The sequence below is a fragment of the Mixophyes fleayi genome, chromosome 4, assembly GCF_038048845.1.
Source record: "Mixophyes fleayi isolate aMixFle1 chromosome 4, aMixFle1.hap1, whole genome shotgun sequence".
Lineage (NCBI taxonomy): Eukaryota > Metazoa > Chordata > Amphibia > Anura > Limnodynastidae > Mixophyes > Mixophyes fleayi.
The window spans coordinates 103,648,324-103,673,786 of record NC_134405.1 but is presented as its reverse complement, the minus strand read 5'-3'; the positions used below and the strand labels follow the sequence as shown (position 1 = coordinate 103,673,786).

General features: G+C 38.3%; 1 protein-coding gene across 1 annotated transcript in view; it reads right to left on the bottom strand.

Moving 5' to 3' along the window:
• The window catches only part of HOMER2 (homer scaffold protein 2), a 139,660-nt gene that overhangs the window by 48,694 nt on the left and 65,503 nt on the right, over nt 1-25,463 (bottom strand). Inside the window, exon 3 of the mRNA XM_075205923.1 lies at nt 12,053-12,184. Coding sequence (XP_075062024.1) covers nt 12,053-12,184 — 132 coding nt within the window. The remainder of the gene's footprint in view (nt 1-12,052; nt 12,185-25,463) is intronic.

Genomic DNA, 25,463 nt, shown 5'->3' with positions numbered 1-25,463 from the left:
TAATACAAGAAATACATTTATTTAAATCCACAGATTTGGTTTAGTGGAGGATGTATATAATATAATATTTTAGTTAGGACATAAGTTCAGTTTGACAAACACAATACTATTTATCTGGTTTATAATGTGATCGCTCTGATTTGATCTAGTACAAGTAATTAATATCTGAATGACCACACGGGTTACAGCATATTTGCACACTGTTCGTAAAAAAAAAAAAAAATTTCTAGTTAATTTCCATGTTAACACTTCTTGATGGGGAGGCATAAGGATAATGGGAGTTGACTACAATATCTAAAAACCAAATATTGTGCAAATCCTGTAATTGGGTCTGTTTTTGCCAATGAGAATTACATCTTGGAGCTCTGTCAGGAAATTAATAGGGCAATAGCACAGGTGCCGCAGAGAAGAAGAAATGTTTTGTGGGTGGATTGGCTACTAGTTCATGAACAGGAACAGCTGAATCTGACATTTATTGATTGATTCTAATCAGTGATGCAGAAAAAGGATAATCAGCAGGAGGGAAAAACTTGATAAACATGACATTTTAACCACGGGCAACTCCTAGGATTTGAGAGTTCTTTCTGTCAAACATAGCATTTTAAAGTCTGTGTTGTTCCCGTGTACAACTCAAAATAAGAATAGAGATTTGCAGCTGGCAAATTTCATTTGTGAAGATCACATAAAAGGCTCTCTAAAATCTAATGCAAGGATAGTATAAGCAAAACACCTTAAAGCAGGCCTGTCCAACCTGCGGCCCTCCAGGTGTTGTGAAACTACAAGCCCCAGCATGCTTTGCTGGTAGACAACCAGTTGATAGCTGGAAGGGCATGCTGGGACTTGTAGTTTCACAACACCTGGAGGGCCGCAGGTTGGACAGGCCTGCCTTAAAGGATAACTCCACCTGTCTAATTAAATAAAGGCCCACCTCAGCAGGAGAATCTATTTCAGTCATTGCTGGACATGCTAGGTTAGAAAACGGAATTTTATTTTTTAGGTTATTAGTGGACCGGTCACCTGCACAGTGGAGGCTTCAATTTTTGCGTACTTGAGTAATATTAACAAGATGCAGTCAATGCAATAGGAATCACTGCCTCGCGATTATTAGTCAGGCAGTGATGTCACTGGTTTCTAGCAAATTGTAAGGTTTCAAAGCTGGTTCAGCCAACAGCATTGGTGCCTCCACTTTTTGTTATCAGATGGGCGGACAGGACATTGAAGCACTACTTAAAATGTACAGACGCATCCGCTCTATGTGATGTAAGTACAGGCTGGAGTGTAGATATGTTTAAGACAAACAAATAAGTTATTTATAGAGATTCGGAGCAGTAGGTTTGGTTATCTTAAACCACCATTAGTTCCCTGTGATGCAGCGGTTGCCATGGCAAGAACAAAATTAAGAAATAGCAGTCAAGTTAACCCTTCGCCTCCCTTTATTACGTCCGGTGATTATCAAGCTGTAATTACTTACAGAAGATGCTGATACTATGATGCAATTCATCAACACTTAATACTCAGATTCCATATTCAGCAACTGATATATGTTTAACTTAATACAGGAATATTGTTTCACTGTATAAATATAGTGGAGTACATACTTGCTCTGAAAAAATAAAAACATAAGAAAATGTAATGTGAGGCGTGGACCAGAGCTTGCGGCAGCGCTAACAGTACTCTAAGCTTAATTGAGAATATATCTTCATGGTGCCTACTACATTCACACCTGGGAACAAACACAAGAAACACACTTATGTATTCATCCTATGCTCTGTGGAGACAGGAATATTGCTTTCCAGCAGCTGCAATAATGAGGAACAATACGTGTCAAATGTGGGTCAGACACTTATAGAATTTTTCACTGCCATCCGAATACACAACACTAAGCACTGCAACTAAAGACAAGTGCACAGTGAAAGACACGTAGAGAGAGACAGCGAGAGGGAGAAAAGAAATAGTGAGAAAAATTAAGCGTGAAAGAGAGAAGAAAGTGAAACAAATGAGGAAAATAACAAAACTTAAAAGGTTAAAAAAGAGAAACACATACACTAAGGAACATATGCTTATTTTAACCATGCAAATATGCATAAAGGATTAATTGCTACTTATCTGCGCCGATTTAAATCACACTGAAAGGTTCATTGATCATGCCCAATTTTCTGGTGTATCCTCCTGTGGTAACACGTGCCAGTACCTGTAGCATTGAGTTTTACCTTAGCACCACAACTAGCTACTAATGTTTGTTTTGGTTTTGTTACGGGGATAATTAGTTTTTCTCTCTGTGACATTATATGAACATAAAAATAGTAACTGGCAACAACTAAAAGATGTCGGCCCCAGAGAGAAATTTTGTAAGGGTCCCCATGTGCATAAATTGGTGAAAGACGGGAAGTGGCCATCACCACAACACAAGTGGGGTGATCATGATCCAAACACACCATGCCTAAACCAGACACGTCCCACTTCCAAAACCAGCTATTGGCTTGGGCATGGTTGCACATGCGTGGCTGAACAGCAGTGATCTCACACACAAGTACACTGCTTCAGCTCTTCCTCCATCTCCTTGTACTAATTAGGAAAAGAAATAGGCAGCTCCTCTGATCTTGCGCCATCCCTCCAGCTGACAGAGTGTGGACCAAAAAAACCCCCAAAAAAACTACATACATATGGGGCTATAGGCCCCCGTAGCAGCTGCGTTCCCTCCTACTACAAGAGCTCCATTTTTGAGGAGGAGCACACTTACTTTACACAGTAAATGTTGCAATTCAGTGCCAACTGGTACCATGGTCAGACCTTTTGCCTCTAACTCTGGCACACTGCTTGTGTTACCAAAGAAGCTGGCACAGTTAACAAGAAAGTCAAAGCACAGCATGTGGTATAATCAGTCTTTATAATAAATGATGTAATCACTTTAGGATTTGTGGACAGAGATATAGAGATATAGAGATATATATATATATATATATACACACATACACACACACACACACACACACAAGTTAACCCGTGCATGATACTCATGCATTCTAGTCAAATCAAGCTACTTAAGGTCTTAAAAAGGTTCTTGTCATGCATTTGGGCCATAGCGCAGGCCTCCTCAGGGGAAGAGCGTTACTTCCCGATGTAAGCACCCTTTTTTAACGTGGTTTTGTCCACATGTCACCACCTCATCATTCTTCTCCATCACCTCATCCTTCATTTTCATCGCCACATCTATGCAGATGTCTATCCAGACACAGGGATCTCTCTTAGCGGTCCTGAGTATCACACTCCTCTCACTCTGTCACCCCCGGCAACCACCAACCACTCCCAACTGTCAATTCTCCTTCAAGAAATATATATATATTTTTTTAAAATCTTTACAAACACTTTTAACAATTAACAAATTAAATACATCTTAGTATACCAAATTTCAGCCCTTTCTGAATTTTTTTTCCACACACACTAAGAATTTAGTAGGTCAGTGTATAACTCCGCCCAGCAGGTGGCGCTGCAGCTTGGTTTTATTTTTTCCACACACACACAGACAGACTAACACACGCCACTAAGCATTTATATTATAGATATTTGTAGGTATCCTTTGGCAGAGTATACATCCAGTAATGGCTGTTTAATAGCAGCGGTAAGGAATGTTAAAAGAAGTGTAGAGAAGAGCCAGTGAAAAAGAAAAATACAGTAAGTGAAAGGATGAGCTCAGTGACAGTAAAACAATGACCTTGAGACATGTTACAATTATCTTTGTCATCTTGCATCTGAGAGACCGAGCACTGACTGTAAGCTCCATTAGCTGGGAAAGGCGTCTGAAAATTCCATATTATGTGTACAACACTTATATTGTTTAACCTATATTAAAAAAAGCCATAAGAAGGTCTGTGTGCATAGCATATATGATCTACCCCAATGTTTATTAAGAAATCAGATACTATACAGTTCTTCTACCAGAGACTGATCCTATAAGAATGGTCTTCACTGGACCATTTAAACAAGGTAATCCAGCATTACTGGCAAGTGTCCCTCATATGAAAACATTCTGCTGTCCAGCTACTAGATAAGTCATGATAGACAAATATAAAATACATATGAAGCATGGCTTCACTACAGCCGACATGCATGCATAGACATTTACTATGCAAGCATACATGTAAACTAATTGCAAACATGATGCAACATATGCATTTCGTAGGGGGATATTCAATTAGGTTGCTTTGGAACCTCACGGCTATGGTTAGGTGTGCATTATGATAATTACATTTATGCTCTATTTTTGCGTACACAAAATAAAAGCAAAGAACCTTACCAAAGAATCACACAGTAACACTGCGTGATGCCATTATGGCACTTTGCTGCTAACTGAATATGACCCATGTGTCTAGATTTACATGGCTAAATTAGGCATTCCTACCCCAGTTGCTCTTTTCTTTTAAATTGTGCTTGCTATTTTGAGTCTTACAGGGCAGTCACCTAGCATGGCAAGGTTTAGGGGGTGCCTAAAACACTAAAATGTCACCAGCCGCTGACATGGAGGGCTGGGAGTGTGGCACTGGGCTATAATGTAACAGCCCGAGCCACTTCCCCCTTCTTTACAAGAAAAGATGCCGTTCTTACACTCCACATAAGAAGCATCAGAATGGCAGGGCAGCACCTGAAGTGAAGGGGGGCACCCAAGGGAGGGTTGCACCTATATGGTTATGAGTATAGTCGACTGTGCCACTCAGATAACTTCTGCCATTTATATTCACCCCAGACTCTAACAGAGCCATAAGGGAGGGAGATAGATATATATATATCTATAATATAAAAGCCTAGTGGCGTGTGTCTGTGTGTGTGTGAAAAAAAAAACCAAGCTGCAGCGCCACCTGCTGGGCGGAGTTATACACTGACCTACTAAATTCTTAGTGTGTGTGGGAAAAAAAACTCAGAAAAGGCTGAAATTTGGTATACTAAGATGTTTTTAATTTGTTAATTTAACTTGTTAATTGTTAAAAGTGTTTGTAAAGATTTTAAAAAAATATATATATATTTCTTGAAGGAGAATTGACAGTTGGGAGTGGTTGGTGGTTGCCGGGGGTGACAGTGGGGAGTGGTTGCCGGGGGTGACAGTTGGGAGTGGTTGGTGGTTGCCGGGGGTGACAGTTGGGAGTGGTTGGTTGCCGGGGGTGACAGTTGGGAGTGGTTGGTGGTTGCCGGGGGTGACAGAGCGAGAGGAGTGTGATACTCGGGACCGCTGAGAGAGATCTGGATAGATGTGGCGATAAAGATGAAGGATGAGGTGATGGAGAAAAATGATGAGGTGGTGACATGTGGACAAAACCACGTTAAAAAAGGGCGCTTGCGTCGGGAAGTAACGCTCTTCCCCTGAGGAGGCCTGGGCTAGGCCCAAATGCATGACAAGAGCCTTTTTAAGACCTTAAGTAGCTTGATTTGACTAGAATGCATGAGTATCATGCACGGGTTAACTTGTATGTATGTGTATATATATATATATATATATATATATATATATATATATATATATATATATATATATATATATATATATATATCCTTCCTTGTAATGCGGTCTGATTCCTTCCTTCACTCTTTATTTATGGGGCTAAAACAAGGCTGTCATTAGAGTCCTTCACTTCCAGTGACATTTAAATATTTCATTTGGTTCACAGGCACTAATTATTGACACAATGACCTAGTATTATTTGTGTGATGTCACCAGGATGTGACTATAGGACTAAAACTCGCTGCATATTAGAAGCAATAGGTCACTGGTGACTCATGAACAAGGTCCTCTTCTGCACTCATCAGAAAACCTGGTCAAAACACAAATATCACAACCAACTGTTGTGCATGGGACAACATAGGCGTTATGCCTTCATGGAAAAAAAGCTCAGTGTTACATGGAATATGATTGCAAAGATATAAAAAACACAGTTATTGACTCCCTTACTGCCACAGTGAATGCTACATAAATGGCAATCGCAGCACAACAATAGTAAAAAATATTTATTTAGTTTATTTTAATTTTTACTTTTATCTTTATTATTACCCTAATAACGGTAATAGTGCGCAAGTTGCGTTACTTTTGCAAGTAACGCTGACAATTGAATATGCCCCTATATGTTCTAAAAAATACTAAAAATGGTCTTTGCAGACAAAAAAAAAAAGACAAAGTAATTCCTTTTGAAACCAACTTATAGGGTGGGATTCAATTCCGTGCAATGTGCCTGAAAGAGTCTCCTGAATGATCCGTGAAGGCACTCCGTGGCGATGTACCACCGCTCATTAACGCACAAGCAACAGAGGTGCGCAGAGAATGGAGCGGAGATTCATTACGGTGATGTGTGTAGCTGGGCTTCGCGGTGATGTCCTGCAGCACAACGCCAAGAACAGACTCCACAACATAGTGAAACCTTGAACACTGGTCTCTGAGCAAAATAACCTAGTCTTGAGGTGGTTAATTTGTACCAGAAAGTCCATGCAGGTTCCTTTCTCTAAACACATGCAACAGTATGTCAGTTTACCTTTACAATCGATAAAAGTTAACAGAAGTGTGATTTTTGGCATTCTGGTAAATTAAAAAAGTGTGTCTGTGTGTGTATGTGTCTGTGTGGGTGGGCTGAGCACAATTTGGCATTGGTACCTTTGGTTTTTAGTTTATTCTTTTTAATGTCATCATACCTCTGGTCAGTGTAGATATGGCGTTAAATGGTTCATTTTTATAATTAGTAAGCTTTTGGTGAATCAGTGTACCATTACAGCCCTTCTGCATGTGCAACAAATACAAAGATTAAGCCCAAATTCCAGGTTTACAAATACACATGTACTACATGTGAAAGGTTTCATGCGTATATATTTAAAGTAATATGTACATTTTGTTATTCTGGATCACCAAGTGCCAAAACACTACTTTTACAAGGATTTATAATGGAAATCCCAAGTCAATAATTGCAGTGCATTGTCAGATGCTCATTAGTTATAACATGGGTATGTTTACCTGTTCTAACGATTGCATATCTACTACCATGGCCGTTATTTCTAAACACCCTCCTACAGAAACAACTATTTAAAGGATTTACAGTCCCTATGACTACAGCTCCTGTATCTTATCTTTTGTGTAATGCGAGGAAGTGTTTGTAATGTACACAGGGCCACCTTAACAACATTATGGGCCCCCAGGCAAAGCAGTGCACCGGGGCCCCTAATATATATATATATATATATATATATATATATATATATATATATATATATATATATATATATATATATATATATATATATATAGAGAGAGAGAGAGAGAGAGAGAGAGAGAGAGAGCTACAGATATAGATATATAGAGATAGAGATAGATGTTCTTGACCCTTGAAGGTTTTTTTTGCAGGTTTTTTCTTTTGCAGGATTATTTATTCTAATTAAGAGCCCTGTCTATGGGGCCCCCTTGCCCGTGGGGTCCCCAGGCACCTGCCCATCGTGCCTAATGGAAAAGGGAAAAGATGGCCCTGAATGTACAGAGTACTGTCATTTACACTTGTATGTTGTGAGAACAGTGAAGTCTTGTCAACAAGTTCCCACATACAGCCTCACTGCTTTAATGATCCAGAGCAAAAAAAAGGTCTTTACTGAACGAATTGACATAAATATAACTATTGGGCCAATTGCATTAACACTCAACAGTAATCTCTACTCTTTTTTCTTCATCATAGTTATGTAATCACCATAACTAGTAAACTGGTTATATGAAATAATGCTTACATACAGGAGCCTTGTTTCATCTGATCTTGTTATACATTTTATTATGGGTTGAATTTTTTTGACATACAGGAGGATAGGAAAATGGGTGAAAAAAAATAAACATAACAAAAAAATCTTTGGTTTTCATACTGGTTCTCAAGCCTCATCAACAGTGCATGTTTGTGGATCCCCACCCTTGAGCATAGGTGTTCTAATTATATGAACTATGTTTTTAGTTTTGTTGAGTCAGTGATTATTTATGCACCTGTGAGACATACGAAACATGCAATCATTCAAATCCAGCATCAGCAAAATTTGTTTCTATGCATTTGGCAATACAGACTTAATAGCAGTTTCTGACATAAACATTAAACATTTGCATGGTAAATCTATTAAATACAGAATTGAAATAACCGAAATGTTGGGTTTTGTTTTATTGCTCCAGGACCATGGCGGCTGTGAGCAGACCACACATACTATATGATGTGCAATGTAAATGGGAGCTACAGGGATCGGTTACTGCTCTGTAAAGCATAAACACAGTCCATTATTTGTAAAATGACAAGGGAATAAACGCTCTCAGATGAAAGGTTTCTGTGGTGTGTTGCCTTAAAGAAAGAGTGTGATTTGCAGAGATTAGCTGAATGACAGTACAGACAAGTTAGTTATATGGTGTAGTTTATAGATTTGTAAATTAATTTTTATATTTACATTAGTCAGATATAAAGGAAAAAAATAGTGTTTTGCTCCTCTATAAATCAGCTACAACTTTTTTTTATATTTAAACTTAAGTGGTTGCAACCTAATATGTACATTTTTCCAGGTTAGTATATTGTTTTTTATTTAGTATATTGTTTTTCATTTATTGTTTTTTAATGGACAATAAACAGACATTGGGATTACAAGAAAGACAAGACATAGACCTATAGAAGGGATCTGATCAGACAAGCTGTTTCTAGTGAATGTAGGAGGACATGTATGTGAGATGTTCTGTGAAGTAGGAGGTTGCTATGGGAATTACTTGCAGTCTTATTTTCAAGATGCCTTCGTCATAATCCAACCATACTATTTTAGGTGTAGGGTTTCTCTTTTTTTTTTTTTTTTTTTAAATAACTGGTATTTCCCAAGTTATTCTCCCTTCCCAGTTTATTTCCAGAGAAACTAATTATTGTTATAATAATTATCGTGCCAATACTCCAAAAACCTACAGGAAAGCATCAACATAATTACAGGCCCTCAACATGTGGATCTAGAAACAAAAACCGTAAATATTTCTTCATTTGATTGGAGTAGTTAAAATTGACATTGTGCAAGCATGTGTGTAATTATATCATTGTATGTGTGATTATAATATTGTGTGTGTGTGTGAGTATGTGTGATTATATCATTGTGTGTGTGCTTATATCATTGTGTGTGTGTGTATGTATGTGTATGTGTGATTATATCATTCTATGTGTGATTATAATATTGTGTGTGTGTGAGTATGTGTGATTATATCATTGTATGTGTGATTATATCATTGTGTGTGTGTATGTATGTGTATGTGTGATTATATCATTGTATGTGTGATTATAATATTGTGTGTGTGTGAGTATGTGTGATTATATCATTGTGTGTGTGATTATATCATTGTGTGTGTATGTATGTGTGATTATATCATTGTATGTGTGATTATATAATTGTGTGTGTGTGTGAGTATGTGTGATTATATCATTGTATGTGTGATTATATAATTGTGTGTGTGTGAGTATATCATTGTGTGTGTAATTATATCATTATATGTGTGATTATAATATTGTGTGTGTGTATGCATGTGTGTGATTATATCATTGTATGTGTGATTATATAATTGTGTGTGTATGTGAGAGAGTATGTGTGATTATATTATTGTGTGCGTATGTATGTGTGTGATTATACATTGTGTATGTGTGTGTGATATAGAATTGTGTGCATGAGTATATATGGGTGTGCATTAACACAATGTACACATTCCAGCAGAAAGTATTATAGTATAATAAACATAGAAGTGGGGAATGTGCAAACCAAAAGAAAGTTAGATATATATAATTTATGCATAAACGTTAATATATTCCCCACTGCTTTATAATATATTTCTCTGTAAAAAAAATAAACATATGCTTTCCATCTTATTTATAGATCACTGTCTAAAAAGGAGAAACACAGTTAGTTCAATCTATAGAGTGTAGTTTTAAAAATGGTCCTATCATATTATATATAATATCAGTTTTGTTTTTCATTATGTTGCCCCCATGGCCAGTTACCAGCACGCTATCTACAATTAACTACATTTGAGCTCTGTTTCTGCCAGTTTAGAGTTACTACTGCAGCCACAGCACTTTCCAAATGTAGTCATTGTCAGAAAGACTGAAACAAATCTGTACCTTATAGCCAGCCCTACAAGGAATCAGTCAGTGTGTGTTCAACAGCATTACAGCAACTTTGCATGAATTCTCACTAGCAGCTTGTTGCCCGACGAATTCCCAGACTGTATAACATTGACCACTATCTGTTCACCACCAACAAACTTAGGGTCACCAAATAGGGACGGAATTTTCTATTTAAAATGAACCTATTTACATTAGAGTAAGCCAGTGATGGGTTACCTCACCTGACGTTAACCATAATTTTAAGAATGTAAAAACTGCCTCAAAAAAACCTCAACACCCCAAAATGCTTACCACAAAATTCCCCCACAAGTACTCCAATCTTCCCCCATATGCCACTCAGATCCCCTCACATGTCTCCACATGCCACTCAGACCCATTCCTGATTTAGAACGCCTCTGATAAGTGGAAATGAGATAAATGCTACCCCTATTGCTACGCCACTGCAGACTGATCAGATGACTGAAGTTATTATGGGCTTGACTGAAGAGATGAGAATTAAGTGAGCATTTAAAAGTTTGGAGACCTTGTGAATGTCTGTTGGAAGAGAACAGGTGCAGCACAAGAGAAATCCTGGAGACGTTCATGAGAAAGAGAGGTCAGAAGAAGTTTGCACGCAGATTGTAGACTCTGCGTGAGAGAATCTGAAGATTAGGGTGGTGAAATCCAGCTGAGGGATTTGTAGGGTAAGACTGATACTGGGACTGTATCCTATGCATTAGAGAGAGCAATTTTAGAGGCTGAATGGGAGAAGTAGCACTAGCACTTAAGGAGAGGAAAGGTTTATGAGTTGAGTTGCAGAATTCAGAGTATTTGAGTGGATTTGAGTACAGGCTACAGTAGAGCATGTTGCAATAGTCTAGTCAGGATATGATTAGAGCATACACTAGCATTTGGTTGCATCATGCTTGATAAGCTGAAGATGGAAATCAGTTGCTAGAGTGTAAACCTAAGGAGTGAATGAGGGTAGTGTCAAAAATACCCCTAACCAGCAAGCCACGAGACTGAGGAATGGCTGGGGTGGGATCAGGGTCCAGGAAAGGTTTATTAATTCATGTGTGTGAGGATAGCATGTTTACAGGAAGATGGGAAAGTGCCAGTGGAAAGAGATAAGATAAAGAGAGAAGTTAAGGATGTAATAAATATTGAGGAAAGGCAAGGAATGAGAGGATAAGGAATGATAGTTGGAGAGGACAGAGGAGACTTAAAATTGACCAGCCTCACCACTTTATCTGTAGCCCTAAAAAGAAATGAATGCTCTTTGGGCTCCAATGATATACATCTTCTCTATTGACAAAACAGAGAGTTGGCTCCCTTTTCTTTCAATGCACTGCACACATTACTATTCCATTTGTATATTCCTGTATTAAAAAGACCCATGGGTCATCCAGTCAGAGGTAAGGTGTCACCTCATTTTAGTCTGATTGTAGAGTACAAGCCAGTAGCACAATGCTTTCACCATCAGGTCTATGTCAGGAGCCAGAGCATACTGTACATCTGCTGCAGTTATTTGAACCCATTTGTCTTCCTTAATAAAAAAAAAAGGTGCTAAATGTTAATCTTTATAATAAAAAATAAAAATCTAATTTAAAAAATCCTAAAATTAAAAAAAAAAAACAAAAAAAAAACCAGCAACGTTAGAACACTCAATGTGAAACTGCATTCTGAAACATTTTAATTTTCACAATTGCTTTTTTGTTTTTTTACTGTTCTCAAATGTACCTTATTCTTGCTGGTGATGGATTTGCTATTGCTTTTGTTCAGACACATGCAAATTTAGTTATTGTTTTTGTTAGAGTTATTTTGAATATTGTCATTCTTTTATGTGTTGGGCAAATATGTCAAGATAATAAAAAATTGGAACATCACAATATTGAAGACCATGGCACTAGCACTTATTACAAATTGAGCACAGGTGTACTTACCCTAGACAGATGCTGCTCAGAACCAAATCCCAGGCCAAAAACTGTATTTGCTCTGCTGTCAGCCCACTGGCCAAACTTCTGGGATGTTTTTGTAAAGGTCATATTGGGTGTGATTGTGCTGTTTATTATTACCTGCAACGTAAAAGGCAGAGGAAGAAACAACTGTTTTATTGATTTATGCTAAATCTCATGCAACATCATCCATTAACACACTTGTAATTTGGTTTACAGTCCACATCTTAAATAGGTTTGATATTAAATTTAGAAAAAGATCATTGCAATTGAGATGATTAAAACATTGTCAGGGTCACAAGTTCCTGCTTGTTGTAGTAAATTAATAACAAAGGACATTATTAGACTAAATATCTGAAACCACTAAACTACATCTAAAACAACATTAAATTATAAAATAAATAAATAAATAAATAAAAGATAATGAAGGGTGATTTATGAACTGGCTACTATGCTCTTCATTTTATGCAAACATGTCTGTAAACCCTTGGCCATAATGAGGTGCCACCATTTTTGGGAATATTCCCCAAATAAAAACTATGCATGACCTTTTTCGGGAACACAGATACATTCTTACGGTTTTCCTCATGTGCATTTTAATATATAACTTCAAGGTCCAGGTCCAACTAAGCCATTTAATCATTCATAATTTCCTAAATGAAATCAGGAAGAGCGAGGAAAAAACTGGGTCCTACTTTCATATAATCGTACATTTGAGCATTTTATTAACATTGGTAGAAATTAACCTAATAATGTGCTTTTCTGTATAATGTACACAGAAGGTACAGGCTGAAACCCATTCTTTGCCACCTCCAAGACCATTTAAAAAAACACACAAAAAAAAACAAAAAACAAAAAAACAAACAAACACAACATCAAAAACTTGAGTGCAGAAAATAAATAAATAAAAGAAAATAAATAGACAAACTCTCCCCCCACTCCACCTTGCTAAATGGAAAATGCCTATGTTAATGTGCTCTCTCCACCCATTCAAATTCTAAATACATACTTGCCTGCTTTTTGGCCCTGTCCTTACCCACATCAAGGCCCCATCCACTTCAAAAGAATGTGAAGTGTGATCCATGAATATGGCCTGCACCCAGAATTGGCCGCCCCCACGGACACCGAAGCAGTCACATATGTTTGTGTCCCTAGCTCTATGGAGGTACTTATGTAGGACCTTACATCTGTTGGCCTGCCCTTCCTCAGTTTTGTTAGCACATTTAAGTAAGTTGAAACTATGAGATTGAGATTAACTCAGAGATCCATTCTAGGGTTCCATTCTAGAGACATATATTAATAAATTCAGTATGATTCAAGGAGTGCTTTCAAACTAAAGTATTAATTCAGATAAATATGTCAACATTAACAAGTGCTCTACATAGTGAAATCAAATGCTGTCCATAGCCCAATAAGTGAACGGAAGCGGTAAGGAGGGCTGTTCAGAAGTGTATAAGAGATATAATTTATAGCAGTAGAACAAAATCTAACAATTACCATGTGTTACACGAAGTTCATTTGCAATAAAGTACATAGTATAAAACTGAAACAAAAGTAAAAAGCATAATACACACAAAAAGGCACCACTTTCGATAACCCTGTCGTATTGGTAAACAAGCAAAATACAATTTACTGTGAAGTTTATCACTCGTTGCTATAAAAAGTGAGACTAAAACAAATAGAATCCATGCTGTTTTGCTTTATTATTTCTAATCAGTATAACATTTTAATTAAATATTTATGTGTGCATCAGTAATTTAATTATTCTCGTCATAAAATCTGAAGTTGTAGAAAACATCCACCACTGAATGGGTAGAATTAACCTTAATCTCTGATCACCTGCTTCAAAACAATCATTTCTATTACATCACATTGTAGGTTGTGCCAGGAATGAATCATTGTGAAATATTATTATGGGATGAGAAAATAGAAAAGATCATTTAAATCTTAAAGTTGACAACCACATATCTTTCCTGTATTGGGGGTCAAATGGTACAAACAGTGAAAGTGAATTAAGCAAAGAAGCTCACCTATAACTCTTCCAATTAAATCCTGTCAATCTCTTCAAAAAGCAGGTGATAATTCATTATGTTGTGAATTTGTTTTATCATACGTCTACCGAATGCCCTACAGACATATCCAATATCAACATGTCAAATTAATATGCCCACACCCTTGAAATGATCATGAAACTGCTAGGTATCCACCTAATCATTTATACTAGTTCAAACAGATCTGGCAGCCAGGCTGCTCTAATTAATATTATCTGAAATGAAAACAGCTTTAATAAATCCAGCAGACTGTTCCTTTTTATGCTCGGGCACCTATGCGCGTGCTTATAACAGCTTAAAATGCACCTGTTGCCTATACAAAGCGCAAAACAGCAGAGGCCCAGCTGAAAATTCTATTAGGTGTTGCCACGAACCTCAATCTAAAAAATACACGTCTAGTTTTCGGACAAAGCACGCACATTTTGCGGAGCTAGATGGCGGCTTCTGTGTACAAATTTGCAGCGATGCATATTGATCATTATGGCACAGTTTTAATAAATAGACCGCATAGGGTGATACAACAAGTCCCATCACTGGTGAAATAGGGCTTTCTGATAAATAGACCAGTATATCCTTCTAAGTGTGAATACATCCCAATTCTACCTAGTCATCCCATGTTATCACAGTAGAACTGGTAATTGTAGGCTGAAGCGGAGTTTTTCTCCCGCACACTCTCCCTTTCTATTACTAACAAAGACCCAGAAAAAGTGTTACCATATAATTTTCTATTTTGCTTTTTTACTAAAGAATATGTCCATTTGTCCTCCTCCATAATAATAATATATAGAACAACATTAACCATAGGTTGTTGTAGAATATGTTTTGTAGTCTGGAAATGTGAGAAATGTATAATTCTCCACTGCTTGTCACAATGAACTATAGCACAAGTTGTAGTACTTATTGATGGATAAACTTGTCATCACATAGCCATTCAGTTCCATTTATGACTCAGATTTAATTATACCCCCATTCATTTATGGTGGGGTTGGGACGTGAAAATATTTCAGTAACAATGGCATTTTTTCTGTAGTTGTGACATGGTTACTATATTGTTAGCTTTGATTCTTTATCTTGAAAAATATGTATATAACTATGAAAATACTTCTATTTAAGTATACCTTACACCCATACAGAGTAATGGCAACCATATTGTGGGCAGATGATCCATCTATTAATTCTCTAGGAACTCTTTGGTGCCTCAGTGATGTCTTTAGTTCCAATTGAATTGATAGGCTCAATATGGGTTGAGCCCATAAAATGGCTGCCTTCATTGTGCTCACACAATGGGTACACGTGAAAGCTCAATACAAAATGCATATTCTGGGATGGTCCTGTCATATATAGGGGCTGGTGTAATCTGTAGTATTTTTATATAAGAGATGTATTGTCACTAATTATAACCATTACCTCCTATTTCATTACTGCCAATTTCCTCTGTTATACCCGGTGACATTTATGGGTGGTGCATAGCTATAGTTATTTTTATAATGAAGTGCAGTGATACCTAGCTATTTTTCATACCTTTCTTGTGGGAGAAGGTAAGAAAAGTTGACCATGGGCAGGGCTTGATTATGCAATTTGCATAATCAAATGGGAGGGGCAAAGAAAAGGATGCCACAAACAGCGTTTTGAGGGAGGATCTGGGTGGGGTTTGGGCAGATCAGGGTAGGGATTTATTGTGCATCTCTATGCAAACAAAAAGTGGTGTAAAATTCGGGAGGATGGCCTACACTGCAGGCTATTCTTTGTTGTTTAATACATACATATGGAAAACATTTTTTAAATGTGTATTCTATTTACAGATTTACTTTGAGGAGTTAAAAATTGCATATGCATAAATATGACGATATAATGGAACACAATATAAGGAATTTGGTAGAGTATCTAATTGATATAAAATGGCCCTTTATTCTATTCTAAAATTTTATTTGATAAACCCTCAGTAATAATCTACCCCCCACAGAGCAGCTTATTGCAGGTTTCCAGTCCTATCTCCTTTGAGGAATCTGTAGGATGAGACTGGAGTTCCCAATGCACCACTCAAGGGTTGGCAGTCAAATTTTAGCCCAGAGGTCAAGACTCAGTATAGGAGCTTATTAGGAACATTTCAAAGGGACAATAAATCCAAGTAGCCCAGTGACCGAGTCCAAGGTAACCTATTATAGGGCTGGCATCTGACACGGCTCCAGGTCCATTGTGATAGCTGATCTCACCCTAAGCCACACAGCTCTGTCACTCCTAACTGGATGGCAAGCAGGACCTAAATGATTTTACTTACCCATCCCATAACCAGATCATCTAATAGTCAACCTAAGGTCCTGCCAAGGGCCCAGTGGGCACTGAGGGGCCCAGATTACCCTACTTGTTTTTACTCTTTGGGGTTGTCTTTGACAATCAGAGGGGGCAAGGATACCCAATCCAGGGTGTTTTAGGCAGCATAGAGTCAGACTATGCCTATCTAGCTCCCTTCACTGACATTGACAGTTCTCTAATCTTCATAGTGGACATAGTGTTGTGTGGCAGCTCTTATCCGGGAATGGTCAGGATCCCAGGAAAGGTTCCTTACCAACCTGCAGCATGTGGGAGGTGTGGACACAGTTAATAAAGGTGCATGAGTGTGGGTTGTACCACAGTAGGATGTAAAGATAATGGAAATCCAGATAAGGGCCACCATATGACCAGACTATCTAGCTATGGAAGCACATGTACCATGGAAAGGTACATTTATAGAATATATATTTTATATTCAAAGCAGCAACCCCCCAATAAAAAAAACAGTTTCAGTGTATTGTTCCTGGAACTCCACTGAGAAGGAGCAGGTCAGGGAAAACTGAATGAGAAATTGTGATGCCAATTTAATATATCATTTATATAATAGTAAAAGGGGTGTTTAATTCACTATGAAACACAAGTTTTAATTTGCAACAACACAAGCTGCCTGTATGAAAAAAATCTATGACAGTTATACATTACACAAGTGTTACTCGCCAAATATACATTCTGTTTTATAGGATATATATTTATGTCACACACATATGTATAAGAGGAGTGGCAACTTGGCCTGGGGAGCCAAACACAAGCAGGGGACCAGGCTCTTCTACCAGTGTGCCACAAAGGAAAAATGTGCACAAAAACTTTGTCTATGGATGCGGTTTTATATAGCAATGGGTTGTGTCAAAGACCTATAATGAAATACAACACAGACCCATGGACTAATATTTAATGCAGAGACTATTCTAGTAACCTCTGCAATACAGAAAGCAGTCTAGTGATATCTATTAAGATGCTCTCTGTATTGTATCATCAGACTGCTTTCTGTATAAAGATCCCTAGAATATTATATTTAATGTTCTAATCCTCCAACTACCATCCGTGCCCAGGATCTTGCTTCCTATTTCAAGGACAAAATAGATAAGGCCAGACTTGAAATGGTATCATCTCCCTCGACAAGCAATCAGCTCAATTCCTTTGTAGCACCCTCTAACACTCTCTTTATTTGATCCCACAAATGAATAGGACGTTTCCACTCTCTTCTAATCTTCCTACTCTACCTCCTGTCCTCTTGATCCCATTCCCTCACAAATTAGTAGGCCCCTGTCTCCTGTGCTCATTCCCCCTTTAACTAAAATCTGTAATATCTCACTTTCTACTGGTATTTTTTTTATCACTATTCAAGCATGCAGTGATTACTCCCATTTTAAAAAACAAAATTCGGACCCAAACTCTCTCCCAAATTACCGCCTTATCTCCCAGCTCCCATGCCCCTCCAAGCTTCTCGAGAGAATTGCCTACACTCGCCTCACACCCTTCTTACAGCAAACAACCTATTGGATCCTCTTCAGACAGACTTTCGCTCTCAACACTCCACAGAGACTGCGCTGACCAAGGTCGTCAATGATTTGTTCACAGCAATAAGTAAAAACCATTACTCTCTTTAATTCTCCTGGAACTCTCTGCTGCATTTGACACTGTTGACCACACTCTCCTCATACAAACGCTACTATCCCTAGGTCTTGAAGCACTGTCCTATCCTGGTTCTCATCCTACCTATCTAATCGCTCTTTCAGTGTTAATTTCTCTGGATCCACCTCTGCTCCGCTTCCTTTATCAGTTGGAGTCCCACAAGGCTCAGTCCTAGGTCCTCTGCTATTCTCTATCTACACCACTTCTCTTGGAAAACTAATAAGCTCCTTTGGATTTCAGTATCGCCTCTATGCGGATGATACACAAATCTATCTATCCTCTCCTGATCTTTCACCATCTGTGTTGTCTCGCGTTACTGACTGTCTTTCTGCCATTTCATCTTGGATGTCCTCTCGCCAACTCAAACTCAATCTTTCAAAAACTGAATTAATAATATTCCCACCCAAAAACAGAAGCTTCCTGCCTGACATTTCTATTTCTGTTGATAACAGGACCATAAATCCCACCCCGCAAGCTCGCTGCCTAGGTGTAATCCTTGACTCACAACTATCATTTATTCCCCACACCAACTCCATATCTAAATCATGTTACATTCATCTAAAGAACATTTCCAGAATACGCACATATCTCACACAAGACGCTGCAAAAACCTTAATTCATGCACTCATCATCTCCCGCATGGACTATTGCAATTCCCTCCTTACTGGTGTTCCCAAGGTCAGACTTGAACCCCTACAATCTATTTTGCACGCAGCGCCTAGATTTATCTCCCAACTCGACACCTCCGTTCTGCACAAGATCTGCGTATCTCTTCCACTCTCATCACATCCTCTCATTCTCGGTTACAGGACTTATTTCGGGCTGCACCAACTTTGTGGAATACCCTCCCTCGCACATTAAGACTTTCCTCTAGTCTCCAAACCTTCAAACGTTCTCTGAAAACCCACCTCTTCAGACAAGCTTATGCTATTCCTCAACCACCATCTTAATCTCCCCTATTACCACCCTCTACACAGCTAACACAAGACAACAACCCTCTGACCAACATTGGTACACACACAGCCCAATCAGTACTTTTACCTTTGCATTCTAGCTGGTCCAGTGTGCAATATGATGTAGCACGTGCCCTTGTGTTTCAAACTCCCATTGTCCCATAGATTGTAAGCTTGCGAGCAAGGTTCTCTTGCCTCTCTCTCTGTATGTATTACCCAGTATTGTTTTATTAATGTTTGTTCCCAATTGTAAAGAGCTACGGAATTTGCTTGTGCTATATAAATAAATGTTGATGATGATGATAGTGAACTCTGTACAATACAGGGAGCACTTTATTGGTTTTATCATATATCTGGTGGCATTATACAATTAACTACGCTTCCTGCAGTCCCACTCTCTCTCACTGTGCGCCGTAGATGAAGTTAGGTTGAGCCAGGATACCGTTCTACCCTGTAAACAGCAACTTTCATTCAGCATAGTAGATAGTTCAAGCCATTCATCAATGAGTTGCGGCAACCTCTTAACATGGGATTTTGAATGGCTACTGCTATCCACCAATCAGCATGCTTGGAGCAGTCTACTGGGCATAACAGGAGCCAATATACCCAGTACATGGCTGACTCTGGCAGCTGGGAGGCAGGTAGAGGATGCTCCACAGACATTCAGATTGTGTTTAATAGGAACCACGAACTATGCAGAGCTAGTGGCCTGGCCCAATTCTAACTGTAATGATCCTGGGTGCAAATGCCACCTGACCCAGCCCACCTCTGTATACCTATACACACATTCACAAACAAATATATTTTGCACACAAAACCTACTGCACTCTATCAATATTCTCTCTTTTATTTAATTATGGATATTATAAAACAATTTATGGAGCAGTCAGCATGAGAACAGTAGTCTTCCATGACTATTATCCTGGGAGCAATGTACTAGCTGATAAGAAGTATAAAATCAAACTTCGAATCAACTGAGGATTTGCTAATGTTTTCTATTTGTCGAATTTTAAATACCAGGGTAATTCAAGTCGCTGTTTTAAATGCCTTTCTATACGCATCTATTTCGGAACTCTTTGCGTCTCAAGTCCATACAAAAAAAGAAAAATTAATTTGAAAACCTTAGGGAATAAAAATAGAAAACAAAAAAAGTGAAGCAAAACTGTGTGGGCAGAAACAAGCCTTGAGAAATATGTTGGCTAATGAACAAATGCACAGTGTGTGGTATCCACAATAACACATTAGACTAGAGCAGGAGGAAGAAGTAGGTTTGTCCCCTCACCAGGATCCGCTGAATAATAACACCAGGCTAATTATCCATAATAAAACAAGATATTGATTCACATATTTTTGGATTGTGCTCTAAAGAAAACATCCAGTGTCTTCACTGCTTACATTTGATTTGGCACCAATAAAACAATTACATTTTATCATCTGGCTTTTTGAAGTTGTTTATTGTTGCATATTATGTAATGAAATACAAAATGCAAAACAATTGCAGACATTTACTAGTGTGCCATCATTTTATATTAAATCATTATGTAGAATGATCATACCAGAGAGATAATGGAAACAACTGGTCTCAGCGCTCTACTCAGCAGCTCGATAATGGTTGTAATCTTCCCTCTGCTAGATATTATAACTACCAATACGATGCAGCACATCTTTGGGAATAATTATGTCAAACTAGTATTAAATATTTTAACTGTTAAAAGATAAATTTTCACTGTTTGATTAAATCACTTTTCAGAGCAGTTGTGAGATACATAATAATATGTTATCATATTGACATATCTATCGCCAGGCTGGCACATTATCATGGCATGCCAGATGTGTGTAAGTATGTTTTACTCACGTGTTTCAATATAATGCCCACATAACATACACATATCAACACTTTTCTCTGTTTGATTCAAATGTAGAATATTAGGACTTACTTGCTATTGCCAACATGCTCGGCTGGCAAAAGAGCATTGGCGTAATATGTCATCATTTGATGCATGTAACACGGCTAAGAAACTGCCAACAGTTGAATTTAATTGGTTGGCAATCTGGGATTGAATGGATTGATTGTATCTGAATATTCTCTTCCCTTCAGTAATAGATGTTGCCCACACTGAGTTATGGTTACCTTAAAATAACGATTGTTCCACTGATGTTGATGCAAAAGTAAAGACCTCTCTCAATGAGCTGATAACATTGACTACACCACAGCAAGTAGCAGTGTCAAAGTAAGATAAACGGATACTACACAGCCTTAGGCTGGGTACATACTACAGAAAATTGCTCCCGATGAGATATTATTAACGATTTTACCAACAACTGATAGTCCATGCCGATTCATCTGTACACACTACACACATTTTACAAGATTTATCTTCAGATCTGTGCTCTTCATCTGTTATAAACATCTGCTAAAAAGATTGTGACTGCACACTCCATAGAGATCTATGTACTGCCTGCTCTGAGTGCATTCACAATGCAGAATTGGAACAACATCGTTCCATTGTTGAAAAAGATTTTTAGCTCTGTTTAAAAATCAAATGATATGATACGATGTGCTTCGGAAAGATAATCGTTCATCATTGGAGCATACCAGGGCCACCGTAACTACTTTATGGGCCCCCGGGCAATGCAGTGCACCGGGCCCCTAAAAAAAAAAATATACACACACACACACATATATACATACACACTATATAAATGCTTAGTGGCGTCTGTGTGTGTGTGTGAAAAAAAAAACCCAAGTTGCAGCGCCACCTGCTGGGTGGAGTTATATACTGACCTATTAAATTCTTAGTGTGTGTAGGGAAAAAAAATTCAAAAAGGGCTGAAATTTGGTAGGGCTCAAACTCATTTTCGTGAGGTAATTTTACCTCATGAACACACATGTGTAGAGGCGTGCGTTAGTGTGTGTGTGTGTGTGTGTGTGTGTGTGTGTGTGTGTGTGTGTGGAAAAAACTATTTTCTCAGAAAGGGCTCATCCAATTGACCTGAAATTTGGTATACTGACATTATTTGACAAAAAAAATTAGAATAGTCAAGTCAGTTAACTTCCATCATCCCCCCTTCCCCCCATGGGAGGGGTAGTAAAGGCTAAATTTACGAGTTGAGGGGTCAAACTCATTTTCGTGAGGTAATTTTACCTCATGAACACACATTAAAAAGGCCGCTTGCGTCGGGAAGTAACGCTCTTCCCCTGAGGAGGCATGGGCTAGGTCCAAATGCATGACAAGAACCTTTTTAAGACCTTAAGTATCTTGATTTGACTAGAATGCATGAGTATCATGCACGGGTTAACATATACATTATATATATATATATATATATATATATAAGGAGGCTCAACTGTTAAGAGAGGCTGTAGGTCACAGTGAAGATTTTCCTGGGTTTTTACTTTACTGCTTGAGGCGTTGTCCTTTCTGCGCATTGGGAAGGTCATCGCAGGGCAAAACCAAGGAGTGTTTCTCTATTGGAATACGGCTGTTTTCAAGGAAATATTTCCTGTCCATCACCCTTGAAGTTATCTGAATCTATGATATCTGGTACGCATACTATATCTTCTCTCTATATATAGATGTGGGTATTGGTTCTTCCTGGCTAGAATATATGCCAACCAGGCTAATATTGGAAATCACATCCTTTTAAGTTACAGCTGTGCTACTAGCTTCACGTGGTGTATTATTTTATACATTACAGTATTATTGTATGTCCGTTTTTTCTGCATTATCTTTTATGAGTTGAGATCCAGAGTTACAGTTCTCGAAGAAGATCCATTCCAAGATTATATACTCTAATTTGACGCAACGCATATATATATATATATATATATATATATATATATATATATATATATATATATATACACACATACACACATCTTTTGTCTATTATTACCCTGGTATTACACTATGAGGCGCCCTGCCTGTGCTTTGTTTCAAAATATATATATATATATATATATATATATATATATATATATATATATATATATATATATATATATATATATATATATATATATATATAGGCCCCCTTAACTTACCTTAAGTCCGATCCCCTTCTCTTCTTTTTTCCGCGCCGCTGAGTCTCTTCTGCGCTCTTCCGTGCTGTGCTTGCAGTGAATGCTGGGCGTGACATCACGCCCAGCATTCACTGTGAGCACAGCACGGAAGAGGGGACCAGGGAGGGAGCCGGATCGCCGCTGACGTGACTTTTTTTTTTTTTTTTTTTTACAGCGCTGCCTCAGACGGGCCCCTATGCCCGCAGGGCCCCCGGGCACCTGCCCATTGTGCCCAATGGAAGAGACGGCCCTGGAGCGTACACACTAATGCGATATCGGGCCGAACAATCGTTTATCGTGTGATTGGACCGATAATCAGCCGAAAACACTGTAGAATGTACTCAGCCTTACTGAGGAATTATAGAGTGTTAATTATAAGACCCTCAAGCAGAAAACGTATCAGGATAAACAAATTTGTCTCAGACAGGTCAGATAATGATTCACATAAATATATGCTGTCTTTGCCTTCTTAATAGGTAACTCTGTGGAAGTTATGAGCGGCATTTGGAAATGTCAATTCCTAATCTAGAAGGACTGTTCGTTTGCATCAGAGCAAGGCTGGACAACTCTCCTTCATTGGGAAAGACCAGCTAAATGGACCTATAAAATCATCGAGCACTGCCAGTTGATGAAGTTGATCTCAGTGATCTTCTGCCCCTGGGGAAGTTCACACTAGTTCCGCTACAAGAACTACAACGGAGATGAGCACATTAATATCTGTCACTACTTTGATAATATATCTGGAATGTGTATTAAAATGTATTACTAAAGCCAATGGATGCATAATTAATTGAACAGAGATTGCCTGTAAAATGCCTCACTGTTATGTGAAAGTTAAATTGGATTGTTCAAATATTATTAACTCCCAGGGAGATGAATCATCCCTCCAATGTATGAATCCTGCTTGTATCTCAGTGTAGGAAGCGGAGCACATTAGGAGGCATTTGTTAACCTTGGTGATGAGCACAGGTGGAAACACAGGAACAATTTGACAATGGGGTTCAGTACCCTCATCCTGGCATCAATAGACAATTTTAATATAAATCAGGGGAGAGAAGCATCACGCAATGAATCATCAGCATGGTATTGGAAAAACCCTTTTATTGTGCAATTTCCGCTCTGAAGAAATATATACAAAGAAAATGTAAAAAAAAAAAAAGACATCCATGTCTATCCAGAGGCATGTTTTATTATTCATTTACTATCTAAAATTATTTTTACAGGTTGCTGAAACTGGAGATTCATTGCTAAAATCAGTAAATTATTTTAGAAGGTGTACTTGAAACAGTGTAATATTCTGCAGATCTGTAGAGGTGTCATGGATCTTCCTGGGCTCAAACACAGGTCAAAGCATTACTAGACAGGTGGATTAACATCTCATTACTCTTAATGTGCTGCCAGTACCTGAGGTTTGCTCATTATCCTCCTGACTTTGTTATCTACATGTTGCACTTTCACACCTGCTATGGTACCAAGCTCACATGTCTATTTAGTGTAGGGCCTAGGTTCCCAAACTATGCGCCGTGGCTCCCAGGGGTGCCGCAGCGCTGTCACAGGGGTGCCGTGGCCAGCAAGAAAGAAAAAAGCAAAAAACTATCCTCCTCCCTCCTTGCTTCTCACTGAATATCGGGTGTGACGTCATCACGCCTGACATTCAGCGACAAGCGTCAGGAGAGAGGATGCTGGGTCCCGGGCACCGCCGGATTGGTAAGTTGTTTTTTTTTTTGTTTTTTTTCTCTCTTCCTGGCCATGGCGGGATGCAGAGGTGGCAGAGTGAGGATGCAGAGGGGGCACAGCGAGGGTGCAGAGGGGGCACAGCGTGTATGCGGGGGGCACAGAGTGTGTGGATGCAGAGGGGGCACAGAGTGTGTGGAGATGATGCAGGGGCACAGAGTGAGTTAGCTGTAAATTATTCTTTTACAGAAATATAATTCTAAGAAATATATAAAAATATTATTTTCCCTTGGATTTATGTGTATTTTTGCATACAATTAAATAAGTATTTCTATCCTGACCTAAAAACCTATTACGTTTTTTGACCCAGCTACTTATAAAACGGGACTGCTCGGTAATTACTTTGGAGGGGTGCCTTGAAAAAATTATGGAGACTCTAAGGGTGCCGCGAACTGCAAAAGTTTGGGAACCACTGCTGTAGGGCAAAAATGGGTGTTTTCACCATATGCATCAAAGGGACAAATGTCAGCGATAGCAGTACTATCAGTGAAAGGACGTGCTAGGTTTCGCGGGCAAAAAGCAACTCAGGATGGCTATATCAGAAGAAAAAAATGCTTTAATCTTAGATTAAAACATATTTTCAATGGCTAATATCTTGTATTTAATTCTTAAAAAACTATTTTTAACTATTTTTT